This window comes from Malurus melanocephalus, unplaced genomic scaffold (assembly GCF_030028575.1).
Source record: "Malurus melanocephalus ecotype Western Australia unplaced genomic scaffold, MMel_1.1 scaffold_586, whole genome shotgun sequence".
In the NCBI taxonomy this organism is placed as follows: Eukaryota; Metazoa; Chordata; class Aves; order Passeriformes; family Maluridae; genus Malurus; species Malurus melanocephalus.
This window is the reverse complement of record NW_026623818.1, coordinates 51,988-65,750: the sequence shown is the minus strand read 5'-3', so window position 1 is coordinate 65,750 and position 13,763 is coordinate 51,988. Positions and strand designations below refer to the sequence as shown.

General features: G+C 36.6%; 1 protein-coding gene across 1 annotated transcript in view; it reads left to right on the top strand.

The window, feature by feature from the left end:
* The window catches only part of MINDY2 (MINDY lysine 48 deubiquitinase 2), a 26,236-nt gene that overhangs the window by 4,973 nt on the left and 7,500 nt on the right, over nt 1-13,763 (top strand). Inside the window, exons 2-6 of the mRNA XM_057382762.1 lie at nt 2,908-2,965; nt 5,115-5,179; nt 7,679-7,837; nt 8,666-8,768; nt 9,300-9,442. Of these exons, the coding sequence (XP_057238745.1) occupies nt 2,908-2,965; nt 5,115-5,179; nt 7,679-7,837; nt 8,666-8,768; nt 9,300-9,442 (528 nt within the window). The remainder of the gene's footprint in view (nt 1-2,907; nt 2,966-5,114; nt 5,180-7,678; nt 7,838-8,665; nt 8,769-9,299; nt 9,443-13,763) is intronic.

Below are 13,763 nucleotides of genomic sequence, written 5' to 3'. Positions count from 1 at the left end.
GGGGCCTGCGCCTGTGCCCGCTCCCAGGGGCTGAGGGAAACCTGCCTGAGGAGGAGAAGTGAGGACGTGGAGTGGCAGCACACGCTGTAGGGCTGTCCTATGGCAGCTTCACGGAACTGTTCCTGCCAGGCTGGGGGCACTTAACTTGCAAAGAATATTAATTGGCTTTTGCCRAAGCTGCTTGAACCTACCCTTACCTCTCTGGAACACTGTGTTCAGAGGAGTGGCATGTTTTAGATAAACATGTTTTGAGACTATAAGTCTTATATAAGACTTATTATACAAGACATTAGAAATTTTCTTAGCCCCCTTCAAGATTTGTAGTATTTCAGAAGTGTTATCCTCTGTGCATGACTGCATCACTTAATTTTTTAAGCCCTTCTGTAGTTTAGRATAATACAGTGGAAAATTAGTATTMTGTAGTTTTTGGCTTTGTAGTCTAATGCATAGAAACTCTGTAAATTTTATTAGACAATCTGTTCGATAGGACAATTTGTACCAGTCTTGTCTTTTAATTAAAMTGTATCTCAACTATATGTCATGCTGTAATTGTGTGAGAAGTACTATGTTTCCTACCTGTGAGAGTAGGAAGTAAAATGTAGCTAGTTAGAAAGAGCCATCAGGTTGAAAGACCAGGAAACCGTAGTAGAGGGGTACAGGAAATGGGTGGGAGTTGAAGAAATGCATTTTTCCTAAAATGTGGAATTAACGTGAAATCTAGCAACTGATCACTGAAACCTTTTGAGAAAATGTGTCCCTCAAAATAATAGATTGTTATGGACAACAGCAGCTTTTACTACTGTTGTTTACATTGTTTTCTTCTGTTGATTTATTTGGGTAATGATTGTGATTCTCTATGATTTTTTGCTCTCCCTTAAGTTTTAAGGTATTTTTCTCTCCCATTTCCTCTTCATTGTGCGCTTCCTGCCACTTAAGTGTTTGCAATGAAGCTCTGAACAGCTGGGAAATACTGTGTTCTCTCTATGTCCTTAAGTCAGCTCTGTTCAGAAGTACTTTGAACTGTCTTGGAACCCCATTAGCCCACTTTAAAGGTGTGATCAAGTTCCCACTGCACATGCCAGCCCTAATATTTATTATGCCATCAAGTAACTAATTAACTTTGTTTAGCATTTAATCAAGCAGTTAATTTTGAGATGTAGCTTGTTAAATTATCCAGCTTTGAGAGATCCTGGAGATAGGATTAAAACCACTTTGCCTTTTCCACAGTAAAAAAAAAAAAAAAGGTTAGCATTACAGTCGTGGGGGAATGTTCCAATTGGTAACCAGTGATAGAAATAATCAGTGTAGTGCTGTTTGTACCTAAAGCTCAAATATAGGTAAGCAATGTAATTGTGCTTTAGAGTTGCTGTTTGTGGACATTCTGCATGTAGACGTGTTTAGAGGYTCCAAATGTGGTGCAGAACAGAAATCCCCAAGCAATGCTGGCTGAGCTGATACAAAAGGTTTAAATAAATAATAAGAAAGAGCTAGCTTCAGTCCTGAAAGAATCAGCACAGTAGGCCAGTTAACAGTTGAGGGAGCAATGCTAATTTTCCTTCATATTCTGGTGGCACATCTGTGCTTGTTGTAGGGCCAGCAGCACTTCAGGCAGGGCTGGTGGAGGTGATGCTCTTCTGTACTTCAGGAACTGTGATGAGCCAGATCTGGCTCAGGGTTGAGTGCAGTCTGTGTTTGGTAAGACTTGAATGCTGCCAATCCCAACTGGGAATTTAAGAAGCAGTTTTTTGAACCTGTAGTCCTGTTGYTTACTTGGCTCAATATATTTGTGTGAATACTCAGTATGAATATTATGAACAGGATCAAAGAGTATGAAAGCATTTATCCTACTKAGCATTAGTTTTGGGAAGAGGTTAAGAAGTTGTCTAAGTTACAATCAGTTGCCACTCATTTAATATTTAAAAAAAAATCCCATATGCTTGTGTGTGTGTTTTTCTTCAATTTCTTTTCCAGATCCCAGTACTTTCAGCTTCTTTATATGCCCACCATCTCTGGACTGATCAATGTGTGGCATATGCCAACTGTAACCCGAGTATGGACATATTTCTTAGAGTATAAACAAAACCATATTAACTTGGGTTTCTTTCTTCCAAATTTAATAAAACTTCTTGTGATTTCATATATTTAATACATTTGCCTTTTGTCAAGTATAATTTAAATGATAAGACAGATGTAGCCCAATCACACCCCATTGTCTCTGCAGTGTTATTAAAATAGCTCAGTTTTCATATTGAAAACGCTTTTCATCACAATGTGAACAGAGTAGTGTGTTACTATACCATTTCTTTGACTTTGGAGTGCTCCATCAAAGGCTATWTGTATATTGTTCTTGCATCTCCTGGTTTTCTGATTCTTCCTTCTCCACAACTGGAAAAGTAGGTGGAACCTATTAAATCTCAGACATGAGTTAATGGTCTCATATCATGTCTTTCTGTATGTGTCAGTGAGAGCAGTGATCTGTATTGAGGAACTTGATTAAAAGCTCCCAATATAATAAATCCCAAACTTTCTAGACTTTCAGTGGTAAGATGTTGGACAGTGATAGGATGAGAAAGTGAAAAACTGGGTGCTTGTAGTTGAGCCACTGCAACTAGTGGTGTGAGCTCCTGTGAAGTGGATGGGGATGTGGAGACATGTTTTGGTAAGAAAAGGGAGAGAGAGACCTGCAGGTGGGAGAAAGTGCCGTGTGCTCGTGGTTTCTCTAAAAACCAAATTGTGTTTTTAATCTCTTCTTGTAGCTCTTATTTAGTAGAGGTCCAGTATGCTAATAGCCTTATGAACTGGTGAGGCAAATGTAATCAGAAGTTTTCCATCTAGAAATARCRTGTTGGTGCTTTTTAAGTTCTAGTGTTTTGGTGTTTTAAACAGAATGTACTTTTACTTTCACAGATTAAACTGCCACCAATGATGGAAATCATAACGGCTGAACAGCTGATGGAATACTTAGGTTTGTAATTACAATAAATCACTTTTGCTTGTATGTTATACTTTGTAGTGCATTGTAATATAGAACTATTTCATTTATTTCCTATTTTGTTCAGCTTTTTATGTGACCCAAAAAAACTACTTCTGCTTTTCCTTAACTGCTTTTAGAAGTTTTCTTATTGTTTTTGAAGTGATTGGTCTAGTTGATGCAGTTGGCACGGCTTAGTGCACCAACACTGGTACATTTAAAATTATTCATGTCTCTTACAGTGTTGTTTTGTTATAGCTGACAGAATGTAGTAAGTCAACTCTCTCTTTAATTGTCTACAGTTACTCTAATCCTTGGAAGTATGACCCAATTAAAATAACAAGAAAAATTACACTAGTCCTCACAGCRGGCTCTCATTTGCAGGCACTAGTCTGTATCATATTCAGTGTTGAGCACAACTGCAGCTCTTTGTGTTTGATGGGGAGGGACTTCAATATCCCTGATGATCCAGCTGTTAAATTGCAGTCGTGATAGTACTTAAGCTGTATGGACCACTTTCCTTTCCCTTGTAGCTGGACAAAAATAAAATGTTTGAACTTAGACTAGGTTTGATTTTTCTTAAGCAGGAGAAGAAAAACCTTAGTATATTTTCTTTTTTTTTCCTTGTAAAGAATGTAGCTTGGTTTTTTTTCAGAAGGAAATTGCTGAATCTTTCGGTTGAAGAAAAAAGTTAACTACATAATTAAAAAAAAAAAAGATGTAAGAAATCTTGCTGCCTGTGTCTAAACACTACTTGTAATTGCATYGATGGCATAATACTGTCTGAAGTCACTGCATAATTCCAGTTTTCAATATGTGTGTATCCACTCTTGAAAGCTTGGACTTACCTTACTAAATTGAATTATAAAATTATGTTCAAATTATTTAGGTTCCTATGCAGTTATAGTTCTTCTCCAGCTGAAAAGAAAAAGCCTAAACCAACAAAACAGCCTTCAACCACTTTTAAGTTAAAAGAGCATAAATTAGGAAACCTATAACGCTACTTTCCTGAGCTTAGTAATGGAGTAAGRGGATAAGTACAAAAACGTTGAAATAAAATCTGAAAAATAGATACTGGTCTCTAAAGATGTTATAAATCTTGAACCTTTGTGTGTTGATTAACTCATTTGTTAACTTTGTGTTGTAGACWAAAGTGGAGTACAAGTGTTGTGGTTTAAGTATCTCACTCACTCTCCTTACGGTGAGATCAGGGAGAGCAGGGGAAGGGTAAAACCAGAAAACCTGTGTSTTGAGTTAAAGAYGGTTTAATAGGGAAAGCAGAGCTAAACAGGGAATTAATTCACTGCTTCCCATTGCCAGGCAGGTGTTCAGCTATTTCCAGGAGAGCAGGGCCATGTCCCATACAGTGACTTGGAAAGACAAACACCATCATTCCAAATGTTCGCCCTACCTCCTTCCTCTCTGCAGTTCATACACTGGGCATGATGCCATATGGTCTGGAACATCCCTTTGGTCCCTTGGGGTCACCGCTCCTGGCTCTGTCTCCTCTGAGCTCCCCATCCCCACTTCCCTGCGTGGCCCTGTGAAAAGCAGGAAAGGYCTTGGCTCTGTGTGAGCCCTGCTCAGCAATAACAAAACCATCTCTGTATTATCAGCCCTGTGYTCAGCACAAACCCAGAGCACAGTCCCRTCCCARCCACTGSGAAGAAAGTTAACAGTACCCCAGTCAAACCCAAAACAACAAGCCTTATAGAATGAGTGGTGTAAGAAACATGGCAAAACATTCACAGTATCAGGGTAGGTGGTTGCCTTTCAAAATGGTGTACAGAGTTATATACCTTACTCTGAAGAGTTTGACCTTTCTGTTTTTGAGACACAGAGGGAGGTCAATTTTTGAATAATTAAGAGATCAGTATGACACTCCAAGAGATTATAAAATGCTGCTTTAGTAACACTGGCCATTTGAATTTTATTTCTTAATATGATCTTACTATGTTTTTTGTAGTCATATTTTCTCCATAATTATAATTCCAATTATAAAACAATGCAATCTCATTAATTTATTAGAAAACTTCTGTCAGGGCATTTATTAACAATCAGTCAGCTTTAGTCAGAAGTACTCCTAGAAGTGTTGAAGCTTTGAGCATGGAATAAATTTAATTGCATTTTTGTTTTCTTTTAGGAGACTACATTCTTGATGCAAAACCTAAAGAGATATCTGAAATTCAGCGACTTAATTATGAGCAGGTAAGGAGCTGCTCCTAAAATACAGTTGTTTTTTTCTGAGGAAAACTAAAACTACSTTTCTCACCTAGGGTTTGTCACCAGAAGCATACACACTGTTGTTTGTAGCTTGTAGTTAGTGTTTTTCTGGGCTTGATGTAGAGTATTATTTTTGTATATTTACTATTAGTGAAGAAAAACTCAGTATCTATTAACACAATACTTTTTTTTTTTGCCTGTTACAAGGGAGTGAAATAATTTGGGTTTTATTGAGGAACTGCAACACAAAGATACTAATAAAAGGATATAACAGGGTGATTGCTTTTTGAAGTCATCTTTTATATGTCCTTCAGTGTGCTCTGTTCTGTGGTGCCTGCCAAAGTTTCTCTGAGGATGTAAACTGAGCAAGAGAGAGATCTCTGCTCTTAATTGTCATGGACAAGAGGTTGATGTCATGTTATAAAAGGCAATATCATTTGCACTGGCCACWATTTATATGTCATCACAGAAGTCTTTTTATACTGAAGATAATGCTATTGGTTCAAAAAGACACTGATTTAATGTATATTTATCTTGGAGCATTTTTTTCAAGCTCTGTTTGTAGTCTTAGCCTGTTTTTTTGGTTACTTATGGAAAAGTGATTTGAACATTTTGATAGGTGTAAGKTTTACCAAATCGAGTACAAATTGAGATTTGATTTGTATCAGATTATAGGWATTACTTTCTTAATAACAAAATGGGCTATTTCTTTCCCCACAATTCTGTGCTATAGAAGGTTATAGCCATAATCAGCTTACAGGAGGGCGATGGAAACTATTATGCCTACTACTATTATGGTGAAAGTACAACCTCTACAGCTTTCTAACATTCCAATATATGGGCTTTCAACATGAATGTCACATCCCTCAGGTTTTTAACTGTGTAATTTCAAAGAAACCTGTTCTARAAATCTTCTAAGTTGTTTTGAAGGTTTGGAAATAGCTAAAGTAGAAGTGATAATGTCGAAATTGTAGTTAGAAACTTCTGTGGTTTTCTGGTCAGTTTGATGTAATCCTGTTTTGTTTGCAAAGTAAACATTACAAAATAAATGCAACTATTGTCTGTAGATGTATGATTTGAATTTGTAGATGGCTAGTGCTGACTTACTATGGACATCTGATTAATTTAGTAGAGTAAGATTATGGCAAAATTCCTTTCAAAACATCTCTGACAGATTTTTATGTTTAATATCTGGTCCCTACTAATGACATGCACTTAAGGTGATTTGGCTTGCTTTTAAAATTATAAAAACTTAAAAATCAAAACCAGCCTTGAGAATTACTTCTAAGCCTTGCTAAATTCTAAGTCTTGTGACATAGAAAGGTTGTCAGTGGGATGAAGCAACAWGTAGTAGGGTAGTAGGAGCTGTTATGTTCTTGGTCACAGAAACTTGACAGAACACTTCAGTTAAAGGGCTGTAAGCATTAAAACTCTATAGAGCCATGCTTAAGTGCAGATTCTGATGAGAAGACAGCAGAAGTAACTGTCTTTAGTCATCAGTGGTTTTTAGTCTGCGAATCTTTGCTGTTTCCATCTCCTGTCCAATCTGTATTTCTGGTTTTTGTCCTGCTGTTKTCCCATTGTTGTAGGTCTGAATTCYTCTTAAGCAACAGATTGAATTTTTKKGGGTTTTGCAACAAACACAAAAAAGTGCCTCAGTTTCCCCAAATCTTTTGCACAGACTTTCTGATCATACTCTTTGTGGGCTTTTCTCACTTAGTGGAAAATTCTTTTTCCTGCATGTCAGGAATTTTTTTTTTATCTGTTGGTTCAAGATAACTGTCTCACAAAGCATGTTTTCTTTGGCTCATCTTTTCTTTCTGTGATTGGAACATCATAAGTTGATAATTCTCCTTAGGATTCCATTTGGATCACTACTATAATAAATGCTACTTCCATKACTTGTTTCTACAGTAGAATCTACAGGCCATTTAAAGGTATGCCCAAAATAAGATAGCAGAACTTTTTTATGAAAGAAAAGAGTAKTGATTCTAAGTACTGAACCTTGGAATTAGATTTGGCAAGTAGATCTGTGTAGATCTTCTTGTTCATTCATTATGTAGTGACAAATACTTCAGCCTGACTTGTAAGGGAGGGCTTAAAAGTGGAGAAGAAATCTTAAGTCCCTCGAAGATTCCCTTATAATTCAGTTCTCTTGCAAACATCTGGCTTGTGGCTATGGAAAATAGACCTAAAAGTAATCAGAGCTGCCTAAAAGCAGCTCTTAYGGGTGTAGAAGAGGAAACAGTCAGACAGAGGTGATTGGAGGGTTATTCTTATTTTTCATGTATCTTCTGGCACAATGAGAGTGTGTAWCATGAATGTGCATTGAAACAGTTGTTTAGTTAATTTACCCTTTTAATTTTTTTTTATTTTGAAGTGTTGAATTGATGAGTACTGAATGATGAAGGAYTACAAGAGTAACCACCAAGTGTACAAAGCTCTGTTTGGTCATCTGTTCTTTTTTTTCCTTTCTGCTGTCAGAATATGAGTGATGCAATGGCCATTCTCCATAAGCTGCAGACGGGTCTGGATGTCAATGTGAAGTTCACAGGTGTCCGAGTATTTGAATACACACCTGAGTGCATAGTGTTTGAYCTTCTTGATATCCCCTTGTACCATGGCTGGTTAGTGGACCCTCAGGTAACTTACTCTGTTTCAATTACAAACAAAAGGTTATTCTGAATGGTTTTGGTGGGAGGGGGGATATTTCAGGATTTTAACAAGCCAGTAARGATTATGGTAATGAATTTTTTTAATGTAGTCAGAAAATTTGAGCAGTGAATACAGTGTGGTTTTTAGCAGGAACTTTGCAAATACTGGGTCTGTGGTCAAACTACTTTAAAAGCCTTGTACAAGTGTGTAAAGGAGAATTGTTTTCCTGAGGGAGGTAAAASTTGCCAGATATAATGTCCCAGTCCTCATTTTTGAAAGTTTGTCAGAGAATGCTTAGAAGGAATACAAAGTTACTTTCCTCCTTTCTTAATTCTGATTTTCTAGTCACTGCTATTGAAAAATGAGGATGGTAGAACTGGTTGGAGAGAACTGCATCTTTGCAAAYATGTAATTTATTTTTAATTACATTATTTAATAAACAGTAAAGTAGTACTGTTTACTAAGGGGGAAACTGGTGAGTTTGGCTGGTATAATAATGCCTGAGAGTTTTTCTTCTCATGCCTTGTCGGTGAGGGCTGCTGTTCTCTTACCCTGGCCCAGCTGATCCAACTCATGCTCTGTTCTCTCCTCCATTTGCCTTAGCTTTTGATGCTAARGGTTAACTCAAGGATTTGAAACAGGATCTGAGACAGCAAAATGTGTAACACTCGGCTTAGTTTTTGGCCTAGATTTATTAAGGGGATAACATCTCTCTTTGTTGAATTCTTGTTGTCTTATTAGTAATTGCCGTTGGCTTGCAGTTGTGTTTTGTCCTTTGCAAAGGTAAATGCTCTGTGTTGTTCCTTCCTGCTGCAGGTTGCTGACATAGTAAAAGCAGTTGGTAACTGCAGTTACAATCAGCTGGTGGAGAAGATCATTTCTTGTAAACAGTCAGACAACAGTGAACTGGTCAGTGAAGGTGGGTAATGTTTTTCTGTGTTTTATCAAAGTATGTGCTCTACCAAATCTAAGTTACATATTTTCCATGTGGGYCATGCTGTTTAGAGATACAAATGGGAAGAGCTGCGTTCTGTGTGCTGAGCTGCTTTCCCTGGGCAGGCACAGTGCACTGTGCTTGTCTTTGCAACTTCTCTGATGCATTCTCTTGATCTGTTCAATACACTTTTTCAAAAGCTGGCAAGAGCTTCCCCTATTGTGGCAGCATTCYGATTTCAACTCAGCTGTGTATTATCTCCTATAATTAGAATATGAATTATATACTTCATTACAACAAGGAAAAAATTAGTAATATTAGAAGTGGGTATAGCATTTCTAAACATGAGAAGGTTTGTCTACAATGCTGTGGTTTTAGGACTTTGAAACTTGTCCCCTCTCTGAATGTGGCACTGTGGGAGCATCTTACTTGGGGGAAAAATACTGCTATTGTTACCAGCTCTTACAYTAGCAAGTGTGTAATAGACACACATAACAGTATGTGTTGCTTTTGTAGGGTTTGTAGCTGAGCAGTTTCTAAATAACACAGCTACACAATTGACATACCATGGACTGTGTGAGCTGACTTCAGCTGTCCAGGAGGGAGAGCTTTGTGTGTTCTTCAGAAACAACCATTTTAGCACCATGACCAAATACAAGGTACATTCAACATTTTTGTCTTTATTGTTGTGTTTGTGTGCTTGTTTCAAAGCAAGTCATGTTTTTTCAATGTCTTCAAATAGAATTAAATTCCAGGTTTTTATATGTAAGGTCTGTAGCAACTATTAGTTACAAATTATTGATTACAGTGGTTTAGATACTGGGATCCATTACTGCTTTAAATCTTCTTGTAGCCTTTCCCCTTCTGTTCAGTTTGCTCCATGTGGTAACTCTTTGTGGTTATGTATAGTTACATACACTTCTTACATGGCTTAATTTTTCTTGCAGTTTGTGGTTGGCATGATAAGGTCAATTTATTTAATTTCTTGTTCCTGAGTATCTAAAACTTTGTGTTACATTTGRGCCAGTAGATTAATAGGTCTGTGTTTGAAATCCTGCAAGTTTGGAGAAGTTGAGATGAGCTACAATATTTTTTTCAGTTTTTTTATTTTTTAWATCTGAATCTGGGGAAGCAAAATGGTGGGAATTGTGAAAGGAATATTCCAGGATACAAAAAGCAAGTGTCAGCTTGGTTAGCGCTTCTGGGTCTCCTTCCTCCATGGAATGGAGAATCTGACTTGGCAAGTTTACATTCCTTTATGGAGCATCTTCATTCTAGAAAAACTTTACCGTTGCTAGGATGGTAGTGTATGAGCTTTTACCCTCCACAGAACTCTTGAAATCATATTTTGTTAGCTGTTTAATAGAACTTAAATTGCATGTACATTTATTTACTACATTACAAATAATGGTAGTAAAAGCAAAAATGGGGTATAACATGAAAAAAAGTGAAGAAACCACTGGTTTTGCCATTATATGTTAATGTAGTCCACCTCACGTGGATGACACTTGCATTTGTCACTACTCACTGTTTTTTCTCCGTCAGTTTTGAATGTCAATGCTTATCTTTTGCATTTTGAGTAACTACTCTTAAGCTGAGCTAAAGGTCTGAACAGTCCTGATAAATAATGATTAACTCTACAAGCAGGCAACACATCTGGTTTTCTGATTAGAGTGCAACTGAGATCTGTTTTAAAAATCTGTGTGCAATTCCACTCTTAAAGCAGTAGGGCAAGGATCTTTCTCCTCCCTTCCTCCATTTAAATAACAAAAAGCTGTGAACTATATCTGTTTATGGTCAAATGTTATATTTCCTGATGCAGCTCATTTAAATCACAATTTCAAGTTTAGTGTTTCTCCTCTCTGCTTTTCTAAATTTAGTTCTTGGATTAGTTGGTGGTAGCTTGTGAAGCAAGCCTGTACATTGTTTTATGCTTTCATAATGGAGTGTGGAGGGAAAAACAAATCCCAACTTCAAAACAGTTTGGATTTAAAAAAGAAAATATTAAGTAAAAGTACAGCTGTACTTTCTGGGTGCAAATGATACATAGAGGTGCAGGATACCTCTTTTATTTTAACTAAAGGATATTCCAGATAAAATACATAAATCCTCCTGGAAATAATGCATTATTGTGCTACTATTAAAGCCTCTAAAATCTAAAATATTATTTGTATTAAAAATAGTCTGTGAGTAGCACTTTGAGTTGTGCATTATAAATATACATTAGCTTGTAAAACATAGACTGTTTGTAGTTTTTTGCAGCCCACTATTTACATTAAAGGCCAAAACCTCATGTGTGTTTGTCTGTGCTTTATCAGCTTCATACTTGTGAACATGTACTTCTCAGTTGAGATCCTTTTTCCTTATAAAATACAACACTTCAATGAGTTAAATATCCTTAGCCAATATTTATAATACAGAGCAGGTTAGGGCAGTGAGTAAATATCTGTCTTGAGTTGTACTTGTAAGAACTAAAWCCAAGTCCTAAGAAATACAAAGTTAAAACATTTGAAGAGGCGTGTTATTTCTTTGTATATTTCAGGTTTGCTGCTGCTAAGCCACAATGGTTTTAATCTTCTACTTTTTTGAGAAGTCTTAGAATTCTGAAATGCTAAGTTTTGAAACAGAGGCCATTATCCTTGGTTTTCACAGTCATTATAGGGACTGCTCTTGTAGTTAGTGTTAAATTTCCATGTTATCTACATGTTGTAGTTCCTGAGGTTATTGCTTGYAAACAGTGTTCATTTTGATTTGGATTTCTGGTGAGTGGTATATGACAGAACTTGAGATATCAAAAWACTCTTTCTAATAAAGACAGAAAATAATTTTTAAATTGACATTTAAAGGCCAACAGTAACTTCTGTCTGCTTCTCACCTCCCCAGCTGTTTGCAGTAGCTACAGGACTGGGGGGTCTTCCATATCAAGTCAGAAATAGACTTAATTTGGGCTTTTAGCCAAGAGCAGCTATCCAGAAATTTTTGGACCTCCAGGATACTCATGTGAGTGCCAAATGCATTGTTGCTACAGAGCTGAGATTTTTTTCAACTGCTTCACTCTCCATCTCCTGGGGTTAATGCGCTTTCTGCAGATGGAATTTCCTCACAGTTTGAGCAGTAGTCAGCAGGAGCTGGGCTGAAAAGTCCATCAGTTGGGAAAAYTGGAGATACAACATATGCCAGGGAAAATAGAGGTGTAGAACTTCTAAAGCAAGAATGATGCAATTATTTTGTCTTTCTCTAATACTGCCTTTCCCTCTTTCCCCTCCAAACCAATATATATGCAAACTTATAAATAAAGCAGCTACAAAGTTAATTAAAAGGGAATTCGACATTTAATAAGCTATGACCATGTAATAAAATTGGTGCATTTTTAGAGACACGCTTTGAGTAATTAGCAATTATTATTCTAATTAAGCTAATRCTTAAACTTTTATTTGGCAGCTTTCATGTACAGCTGACAGAGTGACTTTGTACACTGGGGATATTTTTAAGTGCAGTGTGGGTTTTTTAAGGCTGATATTTTAGTGAAAGGACTTGGATTTCGATACCCAAGTATCATTTTTTTCTACTTCCTGTCCCTTTAATTGCATACTAATAGTCTTGGCTCATGTGATTATACAGTAATAATTTTCAGCAGTTAAAAATGTGATTTTATTTTTTTGCCTTTGCTTTTCATTATGCAGATAATAAATACATCAAATGATAATTCCCTAGATCAAGGAAAAACAGGACTGTAAAGAGGGGATCAGTTTGGTAAGAAGATCTTAGTTCAGTTGGAACGTTTTTCCCACAGACTTGTTTGTACTAGAACCTGTGTTCTTTACTGAAAAGTMTTAAGACACTTACCTGTTTGGATTTTTAAGTATGTGTGTTTCCTACTTTATAAATGTTGTGTTTCTGCTTCAGAACTCAACAGATACTTTTATTCCAATATACAGTATATTTCATAACAATTCCACTTTTTCCTTGAGCATTTAAAATTGGCAAAGTAGAGGCAATGAATATGACTGCTTAAAAACATGTTTGTTTTTTAATTTCATAGGAAGTGTACAGTTCCTATGCTAAGGGTTACTCTGAATCCAATAGTATATAGTTTTTTTTTAATCTGTTTAATATTAGTATATCTGAATGTTTTAACTATTAGAGAAAATTGAAAAAACATTCATCTTAAAACACCTTAAAAAAACCGAAGGGATCTGATCCAGAAGTCCAAGAGAATATTAACATGCTATTTGTAATATAAGTYTTAAAATGTTTGCCTTTACCCAATGAAGCCATTGGACAGGTGTTTGATTTTCTTTTTCAGTTTTCTAAATTGCCGGAAACTTGGTAATTGGCATTAGAATAARTAGTTTCAAAGCACATCTTAATTATTCAATCTGATTGTGAAATTATCCAAGGAAAGGAGGTCTAGTAACATCACCTGTAGCCTATATCTGTGCATTTCAGAGAGGGCTTTTTTGTGCAAACCAGAAGACTGAGAGATCCCTGCTCAGGAGAATAAGCTTGCTTTGTCCTCAGCTTTTTTTAAAGGTTTTTGTATGTGAAACTATAAAATCTGGGCATTGGTCTACAATATCTAGATACTGATTCTTAGGATCAATAATTATTCCTAACTTTGTTAAGAGTAAACTGTGTCTGCAGTAGTTTTGCACTTGAGCCTTTCTTTTGTATTACTCCCTATTGAGCATAGTTAATAGTAGATATTTTTGCTATTAAGTGCTGCTATTTTGGGGGCAATGTTAACCTGTGAGACTGGTTAATTGTCAAAAACCAAACATTTAAAAACAAAGCTAAAAGATAAGCTGCTAATACTTTAGAAATGGCCAGTTAAGATTTTAGTGAAGGYAGAAACATTCTGTCAAATGTGATGCTGCTCTCGGCGAGGGACATTTGAAAGGCGAGTTTGTGTGCGCTATTTCCCGTTATTGGCCGAGCCGAGCGCTGCCCGGCGTGTCCAGCTGTCCCCAGCCGTGCCCG